The sequence below is a fragment of the Patiria miniata genome, unplaced genomic scaffold (assembly GCF_015706575.1).
Source record: "Patiria miniata isolate m_02_andy unplaced genomic scaffold, ASM1570657v1 HiC_scaffold_18, whole genome shotgun sequence".
NCBI lineage: Eukaryota > Metazoa > Echinodermata > Asteroidea > Valvatida > Asterinidae > Patiria > Patiria miniata.
This window is the reverse complement of record NW_024037056.1, coordinates 5,377,391-5,402,681: the sequence shown is the minus strand read 5'-3', so window position 1 is coordinate 5,402,681 and position 25,291 is coordinate 5,377,391. Positions and strand designations below refer to the sequence as shown.

At 39.4% G+C, this 25,291-nt stretch overlaps 1 protein-coding gene across 2 annotated transcripts in view; it reads left to right on the top strand.

Annotated features, from left to right (window-relative positions):
- LOC119724372 (zinc finger protein 704-like) overlaps positions 1 to 21,995 on the top strand; it is a 45,070-nt gene extending 23,075 nt beyond the window's left edge. Inside the window, exons 5-9 of one of the 2 annotated variants that reach the window (XM_038195394.1) lie at positions 1,435 to 1,589; positions 16,271 to 16,374; positions 19,181 to 19,427; positions 20,303 to 20,395; positions 21,284 to 21,995. In XM_038195394.1, coding sequence (XP_038051322.1) covers positions 1,435 to 1,589; positions 16,271 to 16,374; positions 19,181 to 19,427; positions 20,303 to 20,395; positions 21,284 to 21,541 — 857 coding nt within the window. In that variant the 3' untranslated portion in view covers positions 21,542 to 21,995. The remainder of the gene's footprint in view (positions 1 to 1,434; positions 1,590 to 16,270; positions 16,375 to 19,180; positions 19,428 to 20,302; positions 20,396 to 21,283) is intronic. The other variant, XM_038195395.1, reaches the window with a different exon arrangement.
- Positions 21,996 to 25,291: the final 3,296 nt, after the last annotated feature.

The following is a 25,291-nucleotide window of genomic DNA, read 5'->3' as shown; positions in this document are numbered from 1 at the left end:
CATACATTGTATAGTATGCAGTTTGCCTGCAGTAAACTTGGGAACACTCAATAATTTACGACATGTTCAGGGCAGGCAACTTTTTTTTCAAGAGAAAAATAGTTGTATTGCCAGTGGGACAAACAGATTTACTTTCACTAGGGTGAGGGGTCAAAGTAAGCATTTTTTTCTTCTTCTCTTTTTCGGTTTGTTTCTTTTCAATTTTTTTTCTCCTTCCTGGTATTGAGTGTATTCAATAACAGGTCCCCGGGCTGCCCAGATAAAAACAGATTTAGAGCAAGCGAAGAGGCCAGTGTAGGGGTTGAAATGTATGGTGGGGAAATCGAAGTGGCCTTGAATTTAAATCTGAATGGTGCTCCACTGTACTCCTTTTATGAGGGTGGGTGGGTGTCACTTTTGTTTGACGGTTTTGTTGAACAAGTTGGAGTGATTTGAAATGTCTTCATAAAAACTGTCAAAGGATGAAAACAAGGGGGGTATCATATAAACATTGTGAGAATAAGTAAGATTGAGACTGATTATTTTAAAAATTGTTACAATATTATGGAAACTCTACAGAGAGTAAAACTAAAAACTTTGGGAACATCAGTTTCTGCTTGTCTGCTCTTAAAATTAAAGGGAGTATACAACATTTGCTTTTGCTGTAGTTTTCAGAAATGGATGGATTGGGGAGGGGGGGGGGTTAGTATTTTATAGCAAATGTTGTTACACAAGACTTCTTTGAAGTTTTGTGTTCGTAGATAATGGAGAAACCAAGGCAAACAATCACGTTCTTGTACTAGTATGGTTCCCTGACTCCACTTAAGATGAAACAATTTATGCCGAGCAATTTATAGACGTCGGAGAATTGTAAGGTCAGGGAACCAGTCTAGCTGGCTTGTACCCGTTCATAGGAGTGTAATCGATTGTAAACAAAATGCAGACTAACCACCGTAAATAAGCCAGATTTTTCCAACACTGGTCTGCTGACCAGCGTTGGAAATACAAAAATACAACTTTTCTTGAAAATGTCAGCACACCAGGTGCCATTATTCACTAACAGTCCAGTAAGGTCTTTCATAATAATTTGGTAGTTTTGTTTTTTGATGTTTGCAACTGTTGTATACATGTATTCCCTTTGAAGTGGTTTTTCCTAAATGTCAAATTTTTAGTATGATTGAACACACTTTTGCTCAGTGTTTAAAAGGTTTTTTTTTTCATTTTGAAAACCAATCTATACCGGTACATGTACATGTACATGTACTTACGTACATGTACATGTACTTGCAATATCATTTCAAACAAGCCCCAACAAGTCAGAACTTGTTTTCTGGTTTAGTCTGTTAAACTGGAAAGACGTTTGGCAACAACGAAAAAAAATATGTTTGTTTATAAATAACAATCCAGGCAAGTTCCTGCAAGTGTTTATGATTGTAATATCTTCTCTCGTCGCAGGTGACGTGGAGTGCAATGCGCCGGGGTTCTCGTTTCCCGAGATCGGTTCCACCAACGGCGTCGTTTTTGATCAGCTCTCCGTGGACGAGGGAATCGACATGAGCGAAGTGGGGGCGCTGTGCACAGTCGACGACATCCCTGCAAAGAAGTTAAAGGTAATAACAGACATAATTTTTTCATATACATTGACAAAATGGGGGTACCGCCAAAATAGGGCTGGATAGCTCAGTTGGTAGAGCACCGGAACGGCAATCCGGATGTCACCAGTTCAAACCCCGCTCCAGTCAATTTCTTATGTTCAACTTTAAAAATTAAAACGGAAACTTTTTGATCGTATCCAACCTTGCATTAATCTTCGCCAGGCTCTAATGGACCTTTCCTATCAGTCTATCAAACGGTGTCCATTGGTCACGACTTTTGGTCAGGTGACCATGGTATAGCCCGTGCAAATTGTGTCCATTGGCCAATCAGATCACGGCTTTTGGTCAAGTGACCATGGTAGTCCAATCAAACTGTGTCCATTGGCCAATCAGATCACGACTTTTGGTCAGGTGACCATGGTAGCCCAATCAAACTGTGTCCATTGGCCAATCAGATCACGACTTTTGGTCAGGTGACCAAGGTAGCCCAATCAAACTGTGTCCATTGGCCAATCAAATCACAACTTTGGTCAGGTGACCATGGTAGCCCAATCAAACTTGATCACAATCACTTGTGAGAAATGTACACAAACTACAGGTAGGTGGGGCTTATTGCCAAATCTGGGCTTACAATCGCATCTTTTTATAGACAGAAATTTGAAATTAATTTTGTATTTCAAAAGTCCGTAGTTACAGAATACTAACCGAATTCCTTGCTAACTTATGGAATACGTATTAAAGACAGATTTTTCTATTGATAAAAAGACCACAACTAACAACAAGCAGAACATTGCAGAACATTGGAATTTGTCCAGTTTTTCAGTAATGGACATATTTTGTAGACTATAGTTCATTGTGGTTAAAGGGCCCTATCACAGCCCCATGACACTGTCAAGATTGCCACTTCGTCGCCCTAAAGTTGCGAAGTTATCAAAAGGTTCAACATTGACCTTGAAACTAGCGACAGCTGTAGTAGATGCTGTGACAGTTATGATTCTGTTTTCCAATCATAATTTAACAAAGCCAAACTAAAACTTATACTACACACTTGTATACAAAAAAAATGGGAAATTCACAACATGACACAACTAGTCTATGTATCTGTGGTACTAGAGGAAACAAAAATCAGGATGATAATAATCTCGCTTCTTAAAGGAACTGAGAGATCTAGATTTTTTGTGAAGTGGGTCATTATATTCCCCTTGAGCATTGCAGCAGGAAAGTGGTTAGTTCTTCAAGTTTGTGGTTACAGAACGAGTATCAAATGCTGTAATTTCCTGCAATCTACTTGTGCAGTTATTTAAAAGGGGGGGGGGGCGATTAGAACCCACCTCCCACGCTTTTGTAAAAAAAAAAAAATTCTTTACAAAATTTCCACTTTCACTTTGGAAATGTCAAATTGTGACCTAGCTTTGTATGCTATGAACATATTTATTCAAACCTTACATGATCATACAATGCACTGCACAAACATCTTTTTATGATAAACGACCGTCGTGCGACTTTTCCTTGGATCAGCTGATTTCCTCTTTTTATTTTCACTTCTCTTGTGTGTCATTAAAATTGAACCCAGAAAAAAACTCTAGAGAGTATTGTAAAGCTTGGAAGTTACTATTCTGTTGTGAGTTCTCAGTTGCATGCCTGGATAAAACTGAATGATAAATTCGGTGATGGGTAAAACCTAACATGGAGCAGGACAATTTGTGACCCACATAAATGCAATATGCTGTACTTTTGCCAACTTTTTGTGTGTGTGGTGCTCTGAATGTAGAATGCTTATTGGTAATGACAATGAACTACATGTACGTGCAGTTGGCAGGGGTGCAGATTGTAAAAGGGCCCAGGTTTGCCTACACGGGCCAAATCACAATTTGTGCACCCTCAAATTCTTTGCTATTACAGCATTTTGTGGGCCATGAACTTGAAGGTTTGTAAATAAAGAAGGGTGGAAGCCTTGCACCAGGAGTGTGAGCTCGTATAATTTCTGTAAAATTCTCAGGAAATTTCATCCTAAAATTTTTTATTTTGCAATGGAGCGCAAGCATCTTTTTTTCAAAATGGCGATGAGCGACTACTTTTCGGGGTGATCATCTTTGGATGGAATTTTCTCTTTTAGTGGAAGTACAGTTTCCTAGAGGTGACAGGTTCAATTCCCACTCCAATCAGTTTCTAATATCCAACCTTATTTTCCAATCAGTTTCTAATATCCAACCTTGTTTTGATCTAAAAAACAAAGTTAATCAGATCAGTTTCCCCAGTGCGGTTTAAATTTCCTTCACAATTCAGACTCAATAAGAACCGGTTGTTGTGATAAACATCAGTTGGCCACACAATTGCGGTTTTCATTATCTCCATTGCAAAACCATACAAAACTTCCCACACACCACTTCACATTGTTAATTTACAGTATTTGCTCAGGTCGTTCAACTCATAACGCTTCGCCCTCTGATAATGCTGATCCTAATTGATGACCTCATGTATACAGCCAAACGCCTCCACTTTTTTTTGGGGGGGGGGGGGGCTAAGTTTTTAAGTTTTTTTTCCACTGCCTGGATATAAAGAAGTTAGAGCCCCCTTAACCCAGGTCAAACCCGCCCAGTTGTCTCCGGTCGAGGGTACCTCGATATCTAGGACCTCCTAGCCCCATCCATTGGCCGGGAGCCAGTTTACGAGACCTTTTTCGCTCCCCGAATCAAGACCTCACTGTGTCAAGAAGCAACAGGCGTTCTAACAGTTGTTGTGATTCCTGCCCACCTCGGATTAGAGCTTTCAGGGAGTTTTTTTTTATCGAGAGCGTGGGTTGAAAAGTGTGTTTTTGTAAAAAAATTACTGTCAAAACAGGAGTTCTTAAAGAGAAGTTCTCCGGGAATCTGCACTTTGGTGCAAGTAGGTGGTCACACCATACTGAGACTATTAAGAGTACAAAACAAGAAGGAGTTATAGATTAGAAAAGTAGTTTACTTCTGTTTTTTTTTTATTGACCGGGTGCAACAGGTTTTACTACATTACCAAATTTGTGAGACGTTTTACCCTTGTAATAGGTATCTCTTGTTCATCTCACTTGATGGGCAGGAATTCACAGTGAAAACCACAGTATTTATAGACCACTGAATCATGTGATTTTTTTACTCGTCCTTGAGGCAGGTCCCCTGATATTTTAAACTCGGTGGAAAGTGGAGCAAAGTGAAATGTGGGCGAGTTTGGAAGTCATGTGATGTGTCATGAGCTGGCACATGGTGCGAAGTATCACGTGTCGTGCGCAGAATTCGCCAAAGCCCTGCTAGGGAAATGACTGGCCTTAAAGTTAAGGGTAGGGTAGTCGGGCAGTTAGGCCAAAAAAAATAATAGTTCTGCTTCCGTTTTCCCTACCTACCCTATTCTGACAGCCCCTACCCTAATTTTTTTATGGTAAAAATGAGGAAAAAACACCAAAACCCATCAATTTCTACCTTTTATACCCTTGACTACACGCAGACGCCTCCATATGATCGTACACAAAAAAAATTGGCCAAAAACAAATTCCCTACCTACCTACGCTATTTTCGAATGCCATGTAAATCGAAAGCAGAACTATTTTTTTTTGGCCTTAGATGATGTTAAGAAAGACAAGTTTTGTGGACCAAGTATGATCTTAAGTAACTTCAGTAGGATAGTCAGATAACATCCCTTAAAAGCCCCTCCCCGAATTTGAATTGTATTCAGTCATTCTTGAATGGTAATGCTATCTTTTCTGAAGGGAGTTAGATGTCTGTGATTGTTAGTTTTATTCGGCAAGTGGCCAGGACAGCCCACAAAAGTAACTTATTTCCAGTGGGATCCCCTAGCAGAAGATGTGGAAGGAAATTACAGTTTTAGAGGTGGTAGGAAAACTCCAGAATGATATTCTAGGGGGAAACCTGTGGAATCAGGCAGGGACTGAAAACCCCAGCCACATATTGGCCCAGGCAGGATTCGAACCCGGGTCACAGCGGTGGAAGGCGAGGAAAGTACCCATAATACGCCAACCTGATCCCCATTTGAGGATGAGGATTTAGCAACAGGTATCTGAAGTTCAAGTCACATTTTTTTCCTGCTAAACCAAAAAATTGAACGTGATAAAACACCAAGTGTCTTAAGAGGACAAAATGTGTTGACCTTGATAAGAGGACATAATGGTGATCTTTAGCCCCCTCTTGTCATCAAGATAAAATGTACATTAGGATATGTTTTTGCTGAAAGATGATTATTTGTTAAGGGGGAGGGGTAGGGGACACTAGTATTATATCCTCTGATCCAATTGAGTCAATTCAATTGGCCTACTTGTTTAAGGTCAGTCAGCTAAAAATATACACAAACAGAGGATGTTGTGCCACAAAGCCTTCCTTACACCAGCACAATTTTTTCTTATTTTCAAAACTTCCTTTGGAATGTTATCAAAACACCGGATGTATGAAGCCATAACGCTTTATTTGCACAGCCGTCCCTGGTATGGTAATGGCAGTGATAAAAAATACCCGTACTTGAAATGGTGCGGTCCATGTTCCAGTTGTTTGTTGTGTCATGTGATACCGAATTGGCCAGTTCCATTACTGGAAGGGGTGATTTTGAGGTATATGATTTGAGGGACCGAATATGAGGATTTTTCATAGCTTCATAGGAAAGGAAAAATGATACGTGCCATATCTTATTATTTTATTGCCTTAATAGCTTATCAAAGTCAATGGTGGGTTGTCTTCAGTGTCTGTCAACATTTGAGAATTGTTTTCCCCGTTAAAAAACCCAACATTCTCCTCCATCAAATGATTGTGTGGCCTACTTTGTACAACAAACCCTATTCTGCCACATAACCAATTAAGTAAACACAATGTGTCAATGTTGTATAGTGGCTTGTGTTGTTGATACATATGGTTCTGCTCTAATTGCCCTCCTATTCAGTGAGAATTGAACAACCCCCATTTTCAAATGGTACAGACCCCCATCAATCATAATGTCAATAGTAAATCATATTCCATAGATAAGGGAGGGGTGGCACTCAGCATTTGTTCAGGGGAGGCAATAGCTGTATATTATACCATAGAGCTAGGACCTTGTACTGTTATGTTTTGAGTATTTTTAAGAAACATGCTTCCCCAGGCAATAAGCTAAAATCTTTCACCATAACTTCTTTAAAAAAAAGAAGCTTAAAGGGAATGTACATGTACATCATTGGCTTTTGCTGTAATTTTCAGAAATTAACTATTTGAGGGGTTAGTGTAATAGATCAAATATTGTTACATTGACATGTTTGAAGTTTTGTGTTCGAAAATGCTGGAAAAACCAAGAAAAACAAAAACGTTCAAGTAGTCTGGTTCCCTGACTCCACTAAAGATGAAATGGATCAATTTATAGATGCCAGAAAATTGTAAGGTAAGGGAACTAGTTGTAGCTGGCCTGCACCCGTTCATGAACATGTAACCAATAGCAAACAAAATTTGGACTAAAAAAAAGTGTAAATTTGGAGCAGTAGTTGAAAAATAGTTAGGTTTTTCCAACGATGGTCGGCCGACCATTGTTGGAAATGTATACAAAAATACCATTTTATTGAAAATGACTTCACACCAGGTGCCATAATTTTACAGGATGCTTTAGACTGTCATTTACCAACATCCTAGTAAGGTATTTCGTAAAAACTTGGTAGTTTTATTTTTCGATGTTTGAAAATGTGGTATATTCCCTTTAATTTTAGGTAGTTTTCAGTACTGCCTTTTGTTTTTCTTCCAGTACCTGTTGGCCACAGCCTTACCCTTTCCCCCTTTTATTTCTCTTCGCAAACTATAATTGACTTCTGCTGGGAATGGGACTGCAATTAAGCAATGCCCAGCAGTGTGTGGTTCCCAAGAGGGGAAAATACATAAATGCTACAGTCCAACTCAATGAATACACTTATTGTGAAAAAAAATCCCATCCAATGTTTTTTTTCTTCTGAGTAACAACCGATTCCTATTTACACACACAACTTTGATGCATGCCTGTAATTGCTCGCCGGCCCCTGGGAGTTTTACACTGCAGGGTTTCCCAGAGGGCCCCAGACTGACACATAGAACAGCCACAACACAGTGTTTCCACACACCAATGAGTGGGGTGCAGGCAGTTGATGGAAGAGCCCCAGGGGCCTCAGTTTTAAGCAGGTGGTGTTTATTTTTAAACCCTGCCTGGAATGAAACTGTATTACATTATTGTGTTACAATGTTGTACAATGTTAAACAATGTATTACAATGTAATACAATTTCCTCTTTAGTTATCAGAGCACATGCCCTTTTAAAAACTCATTCTTCAAAATGCATGATACGGTAGTAATAGGAATGCTTTTGCCTTCTGGCTTTTTCTGTTCATGGGAGTTCGTTCACAGTCGACCAATAAATCCCACGCATGCTGTAACCATGTAGATTTTACTATGATTAGACCACGAGGAAAATTCACTGATTTATGTGCTGATAAATTATTGAATAACTGGCTATTTCTGTAGCCATGGTCGTTTTCTGGGCAGTGGAGGATTGTGGCATGGAATTTGCGACATGCTTGTGCTATAGTCATAAGCTTAAATTTACTGGTGACTTCTAGTAGGGATTTTGTGGCCTTTTGGGGTCGAAACAGCAAAAATACATCTTAACATTGAACAAAAGGAAAGTGAGCAAAACCGAAACAAACACTTAACCTAAATCAGCTGTGCAGCGTAAATATAGACCTTGTGCCTTAAAGGTGGTGCAAATGTGCAAACATCAAAAAACAAAGCTACCAAATTATTGTGAAATACCTTACTTGACTGAAATTGTGAATGATAGTCTCAAGCATCCTGTGAAATATGGCACCTGGTGTGCTGTCATTTTCAAGAAAAGTAGATTTTTTTGGTATCAATTTCCAACGATGGTCAGTTGTCCATCGTTGGGAAAAAAAAAATTGTTTTCAAATACTGCCCCCAATTTACCAAATTTGGTCCACATTTTGTTTGCAGTCGGTTACACATCCATGAACGGGTGCAAGCCAGTTAGTCTGGTTCCCAGACCTGACAATTACCCAACATCTATAAGTTGCTCCGTTTCATCTGAACTAGGGTGTGGGAAACGGACTTCAAGAACAGCATTTTTTTTCTTGGACTTTCCAGCATCTATGAACACAAAACTTTAAACAGATCAATGAAGCCAATATTTGCTGTGAAACAATAACCCCCAAAACCACCCATTTCAAAAAATTACAGCAAAAGCAAATCCTTTAAAATTTAAGGATTGTATCTTATTGTTTTCTTTTGTATAACTGAGTTCCAGTTCACAATGGGAGTTGCACTTTCTGTATGTACATGTCTTTTGAATTTGATGGATGGAGCTCATTGATTGCTACAGCAGCTCGCTTTTGCGATTACTCTTGCTGCGTTGATGGCCCAGGACAGTCGTTGTACTAGTATCTAGAGGACGTTCGGCCTTGGAGTTATTATTACTGACCAAGGTATCGGTCAGTTGCCAAACCCTGGTGCGCGCAGCTGGTGTTACGTAACCAGTTGAGTGCTGTTATGCCATCAATGGCTGGCCTTGGCTAGATGAAAACAATAACAAAGACGCAAAAGATAAAAAACTTATAGAAATCAGAGGATAATAAAAACTTGTTGGTACTATTTTTGGAGAGCTGACAGATGGGGTTATGTAATAGCCAGGTTATGCCATCAGATACAGTGTAACCTGGGAAATGAAAATAATGACAAAAGACCAGCAGAATTTGAAGTGACAGGATTCTAGATTTTTTTCTTCTGGGAATTAGGTTGTTTTTTTAATTTAATGAAAGCCTTTTCCAGGTTCCAGATCGGAGCCAGTAGCAGGTGGGGTTATGTAATAACTTGAAATTATGCCATCATGGACAACCCTGGAAGATGAAAGTAATAACAACAGACCAGCAGAAGTTTGAAAAAGATTACAGATATTACAAGGGTTCTCCGGAAGTTGTTTTTTTTTTTAATTAATGAAAACATTTCCCAGGTTCTAGCTTGGAGTTAGTAGCATATGTGGGGTTATGTAATAACTTGAAGTTATGCCATAAGTGGATTATCCTGGGAAAAAAACATAATTTCAAAAGACCAGCAGATTTTGAAGTGATAGGATTAGAGATATTAGTTTTTTTCTGGGAACTAGGTTTTTTTAATTAAAGAAAACTTTCCCAGGTTCCAACTCGTGGGTAGTAGCAGGTCGGGGTTATGTAATAACTTGAAGTTATGCCATCTTTGGGTAATCGTGGGGAAAATGAAATTAATAATGTAGACCCGTAGATCTACGAAGCGATGGATAACATGAGATATGACGACGACGAAAAGGTCCACTTTTATCGGGAACAGACACTAGCTTGATCCCCAAGTGTTCAGACCCCTGCCTGGGACTAGCAGATGTGATTACATAATATCTGTTGTGCAGTTATGCCATCAGTGAATTGCCTCATTCTAGGCAGGATATGTAGCGAAAGCGAAAACAAAAGATCGTTTGTTTATTTTTTCTTCCATATAGGAAATGAGCTGTTACATAAACAGGTGAAAGCAGCATGTCTATCTTGTGCCATTATAACAAAACTAGGCTCTAGCTGGGCCTGAATACTAGTTGACTTGGTCAGTCAAGACAGTCGGGGAGTGACTCAGTCGGGGAGTCAATCAGTCAGTAACAGAACAATATGCAGTGTCCTTTCAGCCCAGCAGTGCATGGTATAGTATTGCATAGAGCCCAATTTTCATACTACACTGGTTCAAACAAACTGGTTCAAGACACAGTCTGTATTTCTTAGCTAGATCAAATAGGGTATAAACTTAAAAATGTGAAAGTTCCCCTTAAAGGGAATATACATCATTTGCTTTTGCTGTAATTTTCATAAATGGATGGAATTGGGGGGTTGGAAATACAGGTATATAGCAAATATAGTTACACTGACTTTTTTTAGGTTTTGGGTTTGAAAATGCTATAAACACCAAGAAAAACAATCATTTTCCTGTTGTCTGGTTCCCTGACTCCATTTAAGAAGAAACAGAGCAGTTTACATATATTGGGGAATTGTAAGGTCAGGGAACCATTCTAGCTGGCTTGTATCTGTTCATAGGTGTGTAATCGATTGCAATGATGGTCAACTGGGGCCAGTATTTGGAAAAAAGCCAGTTTTTTCCAACGCTGATCGGCCGATCAGCGTTGGAAATTGATACAAAAATACCACTTTTCTTGAAAATGACAGTATACCAGGTGCCATGATTTTACAGGATGCTTTACATTGTCATTCACTAACAGTTCAGCAAGGTATTTCAAAATGATTTGGTAGTTTTATTTTTTGATGTTTGCAAATGTTGTATTTTCCCTTTAAAGGGAAGATACAACATTTGCAAACATCAAAAAACGAAATGATCAAATTCTCACGAAATACTTTACTGAATTGTTAGGGATTGACAGTCTAAATCATCCTTTCAAATCGTGGCTCCTGGTGTGCTGACATTTTCAAGAAAAACTGTATTTTTTCAACGCTGGTCGGCCGACCAGCGTTGGAGAAAACTGGCTTTTTTTTCAAAAACTGTTCCTAAGTTTTCGTATTTAGTTTGTCTGCATTTTCTTTGCAATTGATTACAAACCTGTGAAGGGGTACAAGCCTGCTAGACTGATTCTCTGAGCATTCAAATCCCCAAGTGGATTAATTGCTCTGTTTCATCTTAATTGGGGTCAGGGAACTAGACTACAAGAACATGATAGGTTTTTCTTAGTTTTCCCAGCATCTACAAGCCCAAAACGTGAAGCAAGTCAGTGTAACAATATTTGCTATAACATACTAATCCTTCAAATCCATTTATTTCTGAAAATTGCAGCAAAAGCAAATGTTGTACATTCCCTTTAAATCGTGAAAGTTCCCCTTTTTTTTCAGAGGAAAGGGGCCAACTTGCCCCAGGAGGCCGATGAAGTAATATTTCTCAGAATCCTCGGGAAAACTCAAGCTGACTCAGTGTTGTCATGATCCACAGCGGTATTGACAAGCGCAATACCATGATTGACCCAAAAAAAATCGTAGAGGGTTTCGGATTTCAAGGGTCGGGGAAATATTACGCTCTTAGTTCAATACGGACCGGTGGATATTACATTCTATATGTAAATACTGACTGGGGAGTGGGGAACCTGTTCAGAAATCGCGCACGTAGGCCACTCTAAAGATCCGCCGCAAACGAAGAAGCAGGATTAGGTCATTAAAGAGCCCCGCGGACTGTTGTAGAAAGACTCCTCCAGCCTGGAGGTACACATTGTTTGACAGGACATGAACAAGATAATAATAAGAGTGACAGCGTTGGGTGCTTGTACTCTGTTCACACAGTGCGAAATCTGGAGGTCAGTCGCGGAATCTAATAATGCCAGTGTGTATAAAATCAATCAATTCTCACATTGCAGCATTCTCTATGCTTGAGTCAATTTGTAGTTTGTACATGAGGCCGAAATAACAACTTTGACTAGTCTGTGCAGCAGATATTTTACCTGAGACACAAGTGCGATTGCACGATAAGCTCTGGCCGTCTTGCATGAAAGTCTTGCACGAAATGATACAAACACTCACTTGGTCGTGATTGTCAATTGAAATAAGGATTTTCCATTTTTGTTGAAAGTAACAATAAGTTGTTTTTTTTAATTACTTGGATCTGTGCAAATTTTAATTTTTTTTTCCAGCTCAATGTAAATGTTCCTTCTAATTTTCAAAGTTTGATAACTTTACCCGGGAGACTTTTGATCAGTTTCGGCAAGTGAAACTGAATAACGACATTTCATTTGAGCTTTTTTTGTATCTGAATACTGTGTCTGAATACTTGGCGCACCATTATGGGTGCACTGTAAAGGGCGCCCCCACACATTTTGAAAAAAATTCACACCCAACCCGGGGACCCAAAAAATCTGTTATACAATTTTTTAAAATTATTTTAAATGGCCAGGATACAGAAATGCAAGCCATAAATGTTTGCACATTGCAGAAATGCAAGACATAAATGTTTGCCGACAAGCAAACTCTGGCATGAATCTGTGAATTCATTCTATAATCACAGCAAAAACACATGGTAAAAGCTTTAATGCCCAGAGTCAGAAATCAGTTGCGGTACAAGCAGCCGAACAAAGTAGCTAGAATTAGCGAGCTGTCGCCAGCACTGATTAGAAACACTTTAATTAGACCTTGCAGTCTAGACAGCAATACTCTAGATCAATTAATCAATCTCAATGGTCAAAACAAAAATCTAAAATGACCTTGCATCTGTAAATCCCGCCCCCCCCCCCAAAAAAAAGATACTTCAATAAAATTACTTCTAAAATCAAGGCAGTTAGTTTGTTGATAATTTTTCTGGAGGTCGTTATGCGTAGTTATTTCATCGTGCCTTTTCTTGCGTTACAATGATCAGTTACTCAAATTCAGCCAAATCAAATGCAACTAAAAATCAACCACGTTTTTCATTAAACGAAAAGAATAGACAAGGTCAAAGTTTAAATTTGTATTTTTTTGGGGGGGGGGAGGGTTAAGTTTTGCAGTAGCCTGATTTTTAGATAGCCATATTGAAAATTACTCTGATTTTGTGTAGCAGCCAAAAGTAATTAAAGTAGCCTTATATTCTGGAAAACTAATTGCTCTTAGAATAAATAAAGCGATATATCTGGTGGGAAACGATCAGGTTACGTAATCCCGGTTCCGAGTGGTTTGGCCTTGATGTCAATATGATCGCCAGTCGTAATGAAAAGACTTGATGCATGACCCGCGGGTAGATTCGACGTGGACAGGCCGGAAAAATGGGAACAGTCCCCACAGCAATTAAGGTATACTACTCAGGGTGAAGTAATTACTTCGGCCCCAAGAAAGAGGAAATTTCTGAGAAAGTTAAAAGCTGGTTAGCAAATAAATGACAAAAAGGAGAATCAAAGATCTTATAATTGGATAGAGATGCAGGATTTGTGGCTAAGGGGGTTGAGAACTCGAAACCGTGATTAAGGATGTAAGGTCAGGCATTTTATTACATTATCCACTTGTACTATCTGATTATTGAGGACCCTGGTTGATTACTGAGGACCCCAGGATTTTTAAATGACAAGAACAAAATGTAATTGGAACCCTCAGGCTATCGATTCTTAAATCACGACGTCCTTATACTCCGACGAACTATCATTAATATCGTCTGAGATTTTCAGAAGGACCTTACGTGCGATTGCGAACGTGCATCTGTGGGCTCCGTGTTTATTTTTGATCAGTTGCTGGGGTATTTTGGAGGATTGGGGAAGGTTAGGGTTAACCCTGATCTTCATCAATCCTCCAAAATCGTATGAATGGCAGATTTTGGAGGATTGAGGCTGAATTTTGGAGGATGCATTGTGTCGAGTTCGTAGGCTGTACCCTGCATTGTTTATGTTCAGCCATGTAGACTTGAGCCCTGCATTAATTATATCCTCGGCACTGCCTCAACCCATTAACAGTGATTATTGGAGGATTTTGAAGGATTGAGGCAGTGGTCACCCCTCCACTTAACAAATTCAAGAAATAACAGATGATTTTGGAGGATTCAGGCTGAATCCAATTATTACAAGGTGGCAATCGAAAGATTTTGCAGGATTGAGGATGGTTTTTGGCCGAAAGGGCCGAAAGGACCTAAAGGGTTAGGGTTAATATAAAAAATAAATAAAATGAAAATCTTCATCCAATCAACTATTATCAAACTGGGTCTCAGCTGACTCAAGTATTTGCATAATTGGGCTAAGTAATATTTCAGATGCCTGGAAATTGATGAGAGCGAAAATGCATGCGTAGTAACTTATTTACATCCACTAGAGGCAAGTTTAAAGGGGCTCTCCCCATTTCAGTTTTTCTGCAAGGAACATTTTGAAGACATCCAAAACTAAAGGGGTTGCCAAAAACTGATGAAAAGCTACAAATTTCCTTGTGGGGAAAGACGGCCCCTTTAAATATTTTTAAAGGGGCTCTCTGAAAATTTTTGACAAAGAGTGCCCCTTTAATTTCTTGGGCAATCAAAATAACTCCAACACTAATGAAAATAAAACCTCTAATATCACTCCATGTGAACGGTTTTCTTATCAGAATAAATCATTTACAGCTTAAAAAAAAAATGACCGATTTTCAGATTTATTGATATTTATAACCTTTGATATGTCTACAACACATACTTTAAAGAAACAGTACACAAATTGTGGAATAAAAATGTTTTTAAGGAAAACCAATTGACATCTTTGATTTGCACGAATACAAAACTCGAAACTTAAAAAGGCCTTTTTCTCAGTATTTTACTGAGTTGCAAGCTTTAAACATCCATAAATTGTCAACTGAATGTCTGACCGAAGTACAACAAACAGTATTGCAAGGAGAATTGTATTCTCTTTCCTAATACCTGCAAACCCTCATTTCAACCTCTGCCCAGTTGTGTCTCAATTTGCCCGAACGCCTATTTACAAAGATGAAGACATTTTTTGACCAAGAGTGCCCCTTTAATTTTTGAGTTGCGATAAAACTCAAAAACTGATGTGGGAAAAAAAATTCGGTATCACGACGCATTAATATTTCTGTGTTAGAATTCATCATTTACAGCTTGAAAACAAGTTAACTACTCCAAAGGTGAAATTGTGTTTGTTTACGAAGTGCACCCCTTTAATTTTCTCAGGCTATCAGGATGATTCCTATGGGCAAGGTCCCATGGGAATTTCGATTTAGCAGCTGCATCAATCATACCACCGTACTCATGTAGACTACAAACAAAATTCCCAGGGATCATGGATGCACAGCGCGCCCTTCAAGAGCACTTTGATGCTTGCTTATCGGTGCCTGTTATTATTTTTTTTTGAATGCGTCATTATCTTTTCATGATCAGCATACTAAACCATTTTTCAGGCCAGGGTAGTGGAAAGTCGCCGGCTATTATATCAAAAAGTCCATCGCCGTTCGTGCTGATCGAAATTGCTGGCCGTTAAGATGATTGAAAAAAATCGGGGGACAAAAGATACTTTGTGTTTTTGAAAAGATGCTTTACGTTGCGCTTAATGAAATATTATTTATTTATTTATAAGCAAAAGCAATCAATTTTTTTGGGCTAGATGAGTTTTAAATTGATAGGTCTCATGTAGAGGGATCTGTTATGCATACTGATCACAGAGAAGGTAATTCAGTATTTTTTAATTATGAAACTGAACTTCCATAACCAGTTTGCGTCGGAGGACGTGATAACACGCACTGGCTGTTTTTATACACAGGCACGGCTGACGGTTTAAGACGTCAAGATTGCCTTGAATCGCCTCCGGGTGACGTCTAAACACGCAAAAAGTCGTGAATTCTGTGGAGGCAGACCGTGTGTTGATCTTGAATTGGCTGCTGTGCACGGCCTATTGTTCTTCAGTTTACGCTCCAGTGCACACCTCGGAGTATTGAAACATCAAGGTTTCGGCAAGAAATATCGTACAAATACTGCTGAAATGACTCTTGCGAATCAGTATTTGTGGCGTTTGACTGTATATATCAGAAGTTGGCTGGAAAATTTTGCCTTTTGCAAAAATCAAATTTTTTTGGCAGAAATAATCCCGGCGCGAAGTGGTTAAACCAGCAGATTCAACTCCCAAGGTTTTGTAGGATTTCGATGGAATCAGGATTATAGGATTACAAATAATATTTTTGACAATGTCTTCTTTTTTCTTCTTCTGTGTTCATATATATACAGTTGGCACCGACCAGGACCGCGTACAAGTGCACGTGGCCGGGGTGCGGCAAGACGTTATGCAAAGTACAAGGGATTGAGAAGCACATCCGCAGCCAACATCTCAGGTAAGACATGGCTGACCCATAGAGGGCGCTTTAAGGAATGGCTGACCCATACAAACCACTAGAGCAAGCATTATGAAGAATTTGAAGTTTCTCAACAATGAAGTTTGCCAACAACACTAAATGAGGAAAGTCGGAGGAAAATCAGGGAAACGTCAAAGTGCGCCACTTTAGGGAAAACCACAATAGCTATAGTTTCTGATTGAACATGCTCAGATAAAAAAGCTATTTAATTATATAGATTTTTAATCATACACAATTCATTTTCTCAGAAATCTGATGAAAATGCTTGAAAAAGGCCATCGATTAATCATATTAGTCAACCTAGTTCGGCAGTAAGTCCTTGAGTGTATTTTCCTCCCTAAAAGCCAGAGGAGAGGGCCCTCAGGCAAAGTACGATCCAGATGAAAAAGTGAATTCCTGGCTTAAATGAAAAGCGAGATACACTCCGGAGAATTGGCAAATATTTTGATGGCAAAGTCTTTCCTAATTGTCCTCTTCGACCTCAAGAGTTGATGAAAGTCAGTAGACGCATTCTGGAGGCTGCAAAATTCCAGATGCTTGCGTTCCCATGAGAGACTTTGATGTTGCGGTCCGTCGGTTGGGATGTTATGAGTTAGGTGAGATGATCAGGCTGCCTGAAAGGGAGTTGATGGATTAGGATGGTGAGATTTTGATCCAGGGATTGGTTTGGACTTTGTCTGGTCGATTAGGTTGTTGTCTGGCTGGCCGGTTTGTTTGTTGGTTAAGTTGTTGGTTAAGTGGTTGACTAGCTGACTGTCAACTTGACTTGCCGGCTGCTGAAAGTGAGAGTTGGATTGAAAATGAGTTGATGTTTTAGGGAGTGATTGGATCTGGGGGATGGGTGTGAATTTGTCTGCTGGTTAGTTGGCTGGCTGGTTAGTTGACTGGCTGGTTAGTTGGTGTGTTTGTTTGTTCGTTGGTTAACTGGTTGGTTGGTTTGTTTGTTGGTCTGTGAATGGATTGTCTTGCTGACTTGGAACTTGACTAGCTGGGTGCTTGGAAATTGAGAGCTTGGCTAAAAATGAGTTGATATTTTAGGGGGAGACATCGGATCTAGGGATTGTTGTGAATTTAACTGGTTTACTGGTAGTTTGTCTGGCTTGATGTTTTGTTGGTTTGTTAACTGGTTGGTTTGTTTGTTGGTCGGTGAATGGATTGTCTAGCTGACTTGGAACTTGACTAGCTTGCTGCCTATAAATTGAGAGCTTGGCTAAATATGAGTTGACGTTTTAGGGAGGAAACATTGGGTCTAGGGATTGTTGTGAATTTGTCTGGTTAGTTTGTCTGGCTTGATGGTTTGTTGGTTGGTTAACTGGTTGGTTGGTTGATTTGGTGGGTTTAGCACTTGACTAGCTAGCTGCTTGTAAATCTAGAGCTTGGCCACAAATTAGTTGATACTTTAAGGAGGAGAGGTTGGATCTGGGGGATGGTTATGAATTATTTGGTTAGTTAGTTTGGAGGCTGGTTGAGTGGATGGTTTGATAGTTAGTTGGTTGGTTAACTAGTTGGTTAGTTTGGTTGGTTAATTGTATAGCTGACGGTCTCACTGACTAGCTGTCTGCTTGTAAATTAAGACCTCGTTGTTGTTTGGATGCTTCAGATTTTCTCCCGTGTTGATCCAGTTTCAAGAAAAAGAAATCCTGAATGAAAACAAAAAGTCTTGGCTTCTGATAAGAAGTCTGAACTTGGATTCTCTTTTGTTCATAAAGGTCTGTGATCGGTGTTGATCTTTCGGGATCCCAGAAAATTAGGTCATACGCACAAAGTACATCCAATTCATACTGGGACTACAAGAAAGCTATCAACCCTAACCTTCGCCCCCTTCCAATTTCCAAATAAAAAGAACAAGACCGGTTGGCTGAAAGATAAAAGCTGTAAAGTTTGGCACACAAAGAATCGGATGACACAATTTCACGTGTATCGTGGACTTTGTATGCAGTGTTTACCGCAACAAAAACCAGACGGACACAAACACTCGACGTTGTGCAAACAGCAATACTTGAGAATATAATACGGCAAAGAATAATACTATCAGAAGATAGCGCAATGCCGATAGACTACCGGCATTGCAGAATAAATGGCCGAATAATCGTTAAGTTGGGTTAGAGTTTTTAGGTTTTTTTTATTAAATAAGGTCGTTGCCAAGATTTTTTGAGGGGTATTGTTCCCTGGCGCCGGAACTTCTGAAGGGATGGGAGCTTAAATTTGCTCATTAGCCAGAACGAACTTTAGTATCAAATTTTTTTTTTTAAGTATTACATCGCCAAAAGTTTAAAAATTACTTTACAGATTGCTAATTTAGTAAAGCACTTGAAGCAAATGAAATGGAACATATATGGCAAATATTGAGAACAATATATATGACAAAAGAAGGACGTCTGTATTCCACATGGATAGAGACAGTGGTGGATTGGGGGGGGGGGGGGGCTAGAACCGCCCTTTTGGACTACAGAAAATAGGAAACCATACAGAAAACACATAAACCGCCTCTTGGCTGGTACCCCCCCCCCCCAAACCTTGATCCGCCCCTAAGAGGAAGCATTAAAGATGTTCACAGCGGCCAACGCAAACCAAAAAAAAAAAATCAACAAATGAAATTGGAAGACCGATTGAGTAGCTCCATTTTCATTAACATTTGAGTAAACAAGAACATTTAAGTTGAGCGGAATTCGAACTTGTGGCAGTCAAGTATCTTTTTCAACTTGAAAAATTCACGTAGATGGTGTGTCCTCCGTGGTATTTTCACCGGAGTAATCGTTCGGTGTCTTGTTGTCATTGTCTACAGGACAAAAGACAGCAGCTACAACGATCACGAAGAAGAGTTCTACTACACGGAGATCGAGACCACGGTGGACAGCATGTCGGACATGTTTGCCGACATGTACACCTCCTCCCCACCCCCGACCCTCAGCCACATGGACATGGTCAGACCCCCTCACGAAGACCCACGGGATAGCAACGGTAACAGCGGGATGTGTTTGGATAGGGTGGTAGCCCAGCTGACACCGATGTCGTCGAGCAATGTGACAATGGTGAGAGAATGTTGCAAGTTCTGGCAAGGGGGACATCGGGATCTATAGCCGTGTCTGAATCACTTGGCTGCGGCTGTGTTATATAACACAGGCACCTATTGAAGCCACTGGCTAGCGGCTGCAGCCACTTCCCATAGACTTGTGCGTTATTGCTAACCATAGCCAAGTGATAAGGACAAAGTCTTTTATTTATTCCCATTGGAGTAACCACGGATCCTCTACACAAGGATGAACAACTCAACTTGTGTACAAAACTGAACTTGTGTACAAAATGTACGGAAAGATTTGTCTAGAGGCGTGATATGCTGCGTCCACGCATAGAGCAACGAATAGAACATGTAGATCAATGCGTGCGCCATGATCGTCAACAACTGGCGTCCTGACAGAAATTTGATCAGTGAAAGACTGCAGTCGCTCGCCATGCTCGCGCACATGCAAGCACGATGCGCAAGTGCCATATCACGCTTCTAACCAGAAATTGGGGGAAGTCGTTTATCCTTTTGTAGAGGATCGGTGGTGTAACTGAGGTCCAGGGGGCCCTTGGGGCTTCATTTTCTGAAATTTGGGGGGGGGGGGGCAAGTTAGTGGGTTTTAAACAACAAAAAAGCCCATTTTTGCCTTCTCCAAAATTCTGGGGGAGGGGAGGCTTGAGTGGGGGATGCTCCCATTGTTATAAGTTATGCTGTGGATAATTATATAGGGCACAATTTTGAAAATAGCAACATCCTTCCAGAATTGAAATTAACTTTTTCTGATGCCACTATCTCTTGAACTTGTCGTCCTGCACAGCATAGACTTTTGCAACAATTTGTTTCCTCTTCTCATCACCAATTTCAATAAAATACTCAACAAATGGTTTGTCTTCACATGTTCAGTTTGCGCCACTTAGCCAAGTGCCACAGCAGACCACCTTCACCTGGCAGACGACTCATCCCACCACCATCACCCCCCTCCAGACAAATGGACAGGTAAGAGTTAACAACAGACACATTACCTTCTGGGAGATACCACTGGTGTCATGGGGGAGGTTTGAAGTAGTTTTGAGCATTGTCACAAATGATGCGAATTGGATTACAGACTTGATGTCCCTGAGCAGGCAACTTCTTAAGAATTGAAACAGTTTCCTAAGCACCTCGTGTCTTAACCCTACTCCCTAGGCCGTTTTGCTAGGATGTAGCCTCAATCCTGCAAACTCCTCCAATTGGCCTCATGGGAAAATAGCATGCAGCCTCAATCCTGCAAATCCCTCCATCATTTCTTGAATATGGTCCGTGGAGGGGTGACCACTGCCTGAATCCTGCAGAATCCTGCGGCAGTGACTTTCAAAATGTTGAGGCTTAGCCAGTGACATCCTGGAGCAGTGTGGAGGATTTTGAGCATTATCCAGGCCTATATTTATGCATGGCTGAGCATAAACAACACAAGGTCCAGCCCAAGACCTTGACAAAGTGCATCCTACGAAATCAGTAATGCACTTTTGCCATGCACATATAAGGACGTGTGCCCCACCTAAAAAAGTGCTTGTCATTTTGTTCACCAAATTAGTCTATGGAAACAAGAACGTTTCCTGAGCTGTAATGCTGTACATAGTGATTTAGGATTAAACCTTAACTCCCAAACTCCATCAAAATACATCCCCCCATTTTGATGGATTCGGGGGGACTTGGTCCTACAGGCCTGGTTTGACTAAGTATTGATGGAGTATGATGGACTTGGGCCTGGAGGCCTATTAAAGCATGCATTGGAAGCAGTGTGATTGATAGATTTTGGCGGACGTGGTCCAGTACTTAGTAATAGACAGTAGGGAGTTAGGGTTAATATAAGTAAACAATTTTTCCGTCATTCTTGTTTCTCAACAGTATTCATCACCCATCCGCAAAACCAGCATCGTCCAGCAGCGCCAGCAGAGCCACCAGGCGGCATCTCCAAAGACCCACCTCCACTTTGCCCCCTCCGCGGGCTCCGGCTCCGCGCCCTCCCAGGGCCACCACAACCACCACCACCCCAAGACCAGGGAAGGCAAGAAGTGTCGCAAGGTGTACGGCATGGAGCGTAAGGACCTGTGGTGTACCCAGTGCCGGTGGAAGAAGGCTTGCGTAAGATTCACCTGCTAAGAACCCTGGCACTCTAAGACGGAGTGAGAAATTGTGCACTGACCCTTGAATTGGTGTGCGTGAAATTGAGGTCAGTTAACCAGTTTGCGTCGAGGACGAGATAACACACACTGGCTGTTTTTCTTTGCGAAAATTCATTTGATATCTGGAATGATAGAATGGCAAGTGATGCAGAACTTTGCAGATGCCTTTCTCCCGTAAGACTAAGTTATCGCTTCATGTGTCTTTAAGTTTATGTATGCTGTACCAAACAAAATCTGGAATATGTGAAGCATTCGGGCAAAATGAGACAGAACTGGGCAGAGGTCGAGATTAGGGTTTGCAGGTATTAGGAAAGAGAAATACAATGCTCCTTGCAATACTGTTTGTTGCCCTTCGATCGGACATTTCGTTGCGAAGTTACGGCTGTTAAAAGTTTGCACTTATCGACATGTCCAAAACGTAAAACACTGAGGAAAAGGCATTTAAAAGTTTCGAGTTTTGTAGTTGTGAAAATGGAAGATGTCTATTGTTTTTCCCGTAAAACAGTTTTCCCCCATGATTTTTATACTATTTGTTTAAAAAATGTGTAGTAGACTATCAAGGAATACATTATCTTCCTGTACTGTGCAGAAACCTCCGTTTGAGTATACTCGCACATCGGAAATATCTGGGTTTTTTTCCCCCCCCCCCCATTTTTCTCCACTGTGGCCTTTGCCCATTTCCGTCTCATTTTGCTTGAACGCCTCACACAACTAGGAGAAGAGTAGACCAGGCAAGATTAAAACGTGGAAAATCTTGAGGATCTTGGGGATCTAATATTTTGGGGTGAAATGTTGGTCGAAACGTCAGAGAATTAGGAATCAACTTCTGTTGGAAGAATGTGCCTGGTAGTGCGGAAAGTGCGAGAGAGAAATATTGATTTATTTAATAGTATTCATAAAAAAGTAGTGCCAGAGTTTTGGTCAAAAGTAACCAATTGATACGTAATCACTTTTTAACTGTGTGTACATGTAGATGAGCCGATTTTATATACTGAAAGTATTTTGGATCGTTACAAAAGTGCATTAAGTAAGTCAGACGAAAACTAAGATGTGTATAAATACTTGTTACATCGATTTTATTTTAGATGTTTTGAAAATTTCATTTTTTTTTTTTTTTTCGGAATCGTGATTTCAGAAAGTGCCAAGCTTGGTCGAAATGAGACCAGGTCAAACAATGCAAGTGGGTTGTTGTTTTGGTTGAGATTATTAAAACTGGGTCGTTCTATACATTTGGGGTCCACTTTTTTTTCCTGTCCCTGTTGCAACTGGCGTCTAAGATTTTTTTATAATTCTGATGCAGTCGTTCTCCAAGAGTGATTATGAACAGCATATTACCTACCCAACCAAAAAAACCCCAAATTTGAAATCATTCTTAACCCTAACTTCCAAGGCATTTTTTGCTAGGATGCAACCTCAATCCTGCGAAATGCTCCGACTGCCTCAATGTAAAAATTGCATGCAGCCTCAATCCTGCAAAATCATCCGTTATTTCTTGAATGAGGTCCTTGGAGGGGTGACCACTGCCCTCAATCCTGCAAAATCCTCCAGCAATCACTGTCAATATGTTGAGGCAGAGCCAGTGACATCCTGGAGCAGTGCGGAGCATTTCAAGTATAATCTACATGTAGGCCTAAATTGATGCACGGCTGCGCATAAACAACACAAGGTCTGGCCCAAGACCTTGACACAGTGCATCTTCCAAAATCAGCCGCACATTTTTGCTATAGCCTCGGTCCTTAGGCCTGCAAAAGCCTCCATTTTGCAAAGAGGGTTTTTGAGGATTTGGGAAGTTTAGGGTTAATGATATTTGAATAGCAAATGACAAAGTAACAGGGACAGAAAAAAAGGCCACACTGTGGAAGCTAAATTGATAGAATGACATTTTTGGCCTAGTATTTGAAACCGACTGTCCATCAGTGTTCTTCAATGGAAATTTCATGCAGAATAAGGGTGTTTTTTTTTCTTACATCGAATCATACTTGTAAAATTTCATGAATTGGTAAACATTTTGTCTGTGTCTATTTTTGTAACATTTTCATCTAAATAAAAAAAAAAGAGAGAAAAAGTAGATAAAAGTCATAGAAGAATTGTCATTAAACTTCTGTAATTCTTGTTCCCTTCAAAACTGAATTAAAAGTGAAAAATGTAGGAAAAAACGTAGTTTTCAGATAAACACAACCTGAACATTTTAATCTCTTGTGCATGCATACTTGTGTACAAATTGTACTGAAGTTGGAGTATAAATATGAGAGACAAATTCCTAAGAACTTTTAAAGTGCTGTTACAAATAGAAAATTACGGAATGTGTTGTTGAAAAGTAGTCTGACATCTATAATGGTGAATATTGTAGTCAGTATGAATTTGATGTTATCAAACTTACTTCTTTTATTCTTATAATGGGTGATTTCAATTCGGAAAAAAATTGTTAATTAATTCTCAGGAACAAAAAGATGAACAGCTGCACACATGTACAAAACGTGTTCATGTACAGTAAAATCACTCAGGCGATTTCATTTTTTACTACCGAATGTTTCATATCCAATCTTCCAAACACAAACAACAAAAACAGAACTGGTGGGCAATTTTTCTCACAACAGTTTCTGCAGATGTGCCCACACATGACGCCTGCCTGTACATGCTTATTTTTGTCATGGACTTTTCATATATCATTGTAAATTTTTCTACAAATTTTAATTTTGAACTGTTTTCCGTGGGGTGGGTTATACTCCGATCATCCACTCTCGGTTCTAACAAAAACATTCATAAATGTAACTTTTTCAATATCTTGGAATTTTCCCATGAACGCAAAATGGGGTAAATTTTCATTATTTTTTTTCTTTTGCTTTTGATCAAAATTCTAAAATTTTCTGTCTGAAGATTGCCTTTTGAATCATAACTTAACATTTTCATATCTAAAGAATGTCAATTTTTTTTAAAATCTGACACCAGAGAAAGTGGCATAATTAACCACAAATCATTATTTTTACAAACAAATAAACGTGTTTCTGACAAGTATTAATTATCATAAATTGGAATTCTTTAACTGCATGATGCTGCTCTTTTTTTTTTCAAAATCAGGGATTTTATCAAAACTTTGCTGGAGTCTATTATCTGACTGCAATGTGACGTGCGTAGAATATTTTTACTGCTTTGTTTCAAAACTTGCAAAGGAAATGGTTAAGTATTACAATATTTAGATTAATTTATGTAAAAGCTGAAAACAGTGCTTATTTCAAAATCTTTATTTCAGTTCTCGGAATATTTACTTCAATTTTCACATTTTTTTTTGAATTCAGCTAGACTTACAATTTCAAGCCCATTTTTCAATTTTGTTTTAATAATTTTGCTAAATCAGAGGAGATTAAAAAGATATTTGTTTTATGCATGTATAAACTTTTAAATAATTTCTACAGTTTAGTTGTTCATCCCATCAAGATATCTCGAATTCAACTTGTTTTGATTTTTGTAACCAAAGTTTTTTGTTGAGAAAAGTTAACTCGAACATTTTAAATAATTAGGCTGAGATTGTTTCCATTTTTATTCAAATATTCATTTGAGATTTGTAGACAATGCACTACCAAGTTGGTATTTTGTAGCAAAATGTTAGTTTTTGATGTAAATTTCTGAAGTACATAGTAGTGGCAAAAAAAAGTGTATTTTAAAATCATAAAATAAAAATGCCTTTGTTGTAAGAAAGTTTACTCACATTTCAAGGACATCATATATG